This window comes from Tupaia chinensis, unplaced genomic scaffold (genome assembly GCF_000334495.1).
Source record: "Tupaia chinensis unplaced genomic scaffold, TupChi_1.0 Scaffold143584_1, whole genome shotgun sequence".
In the NCBI taxonomy this organism is placed as follows: Eukaryota; Metazoa; Chordata; class Mammalia; order Scandentia; family Tupaiidae; genus Tupaia; species Tupaia belangeri.
This window is the reverse complement of record NW_006203430.1, coordinates 9,316,231-9,317,240: the sequence shown is the minus strand read 5'-3', so window position 1 is coordinate 9,317,240 and position 1,010 is coordinate 9,316,231. Positions and strand designations below refer to the sequence as shown.

Here is a 1,010-nt window from a genome sequence, read left to right as displayed (position 1 = left end):
GGCAGTCAGTGGAGGAGAAAAGGTGCCCAGACAAGGGCTGCGGTTTGGTGGTAGGCAGGGCCTCCCCTTAAGGTGAAAGTAAACAGTATCAAGTGGCCTCAGCCTGGTCCAGGAGGCAACAGAAGCCAACTGTGCTCTCCCTACCCACAACTGCAGCTCCAGCCTCCCAGGAGCAGACACCCCACACTGCAGCTCCAGCCTCCCAGGAGCAGACACCTCTTCTCCAGGTCTGCAGGAGTGTCACTAGGCTGAAGCTGGGCCAGAACCGCCATTGGAGAGGACCGCCAGTCAGAGGACTGAGCCCCTGATCCAGGGCCCTCTGAGGGTAACAGGCAGTTCAGTTTTCAGAAGGTTGAGTGGTGGCTGGGTCTTCCTGGTGGGATGTGGGGGTTCCTTTCTGGCCTGAGACGCCTGGGCTGGGGCCAGTCACAGGCTTCCAGGGTAGATGCAGAATTCTTGCTCTCCCCAGATGGACTCTGGGAGGCCTGAGCCCAGGGAACAAGATCCAGGAGACATGGAGGTAGAGCAGGAACTGAAATGGATGGAACTATGCTCCCAGGATGCCCTGGAAGCCAGAAGAGAGGGGCCCAGTGCTCCGCAGGAGTTGGGGCGCTTGCTTCATGCTGTGTGGAAAGGTCCCGCAGGCCTGGTGATGCAGCTGCTGAGACAAGGGGCTAGCGTGGAGGAGAGGTGAGCCGCAGGGCAGGATAACTGTCCATCACTAGGTGGGTGACAGGGATTCATTTTCGGAGGGGGGGCAGGATGGGAGTACAGTCACCTGGGCTGCCTCTGGCCCCCAACACGACGTCCTTGCTTCCTCAACAGGGATCTAGTGGGCAGAACCCCACTCCACCTGGCAGTGCTGCGAGGCCATGCACCACTGGTGCGCCTCCTGCTGCAACGGGGCGCCAGGGTGGACGCCGTTGACCATGCTGGACGCACGCCGTTGCATGAGGCAGCCTGGCACGGGCACTCGCAGGTGGCCGAGCTGCTGCCGCCGGCCGGGGGCC

General features: G+C 61.9%; 1 protein-coding gene across 1 annotated transcript in view; it reads left to right on the top strand.

Moving 5' to 3' along the window:
• The first annotated feature begins 326 nt into the window (after positions 1–326).
• Positions 327–1,010, top strand: part of ANKRD65 (ankyrin repeat domain 65) — a 7,912-nt gene continuing 7,228 nt past the window's right edge. The window contains exons 1-2 of the mRNA XM_006164169.2: positions 327–690; positions 826–979. Of these exons, the coding sequence (XP_006164231.1) occupies positions 446–690; positions 826–979 (399 nt within the window). The 5' untranslated portion in view covers positions 327–445. The remainder of the gene's footprint in view (positions 691–825; positions 980–1,010) is intronic.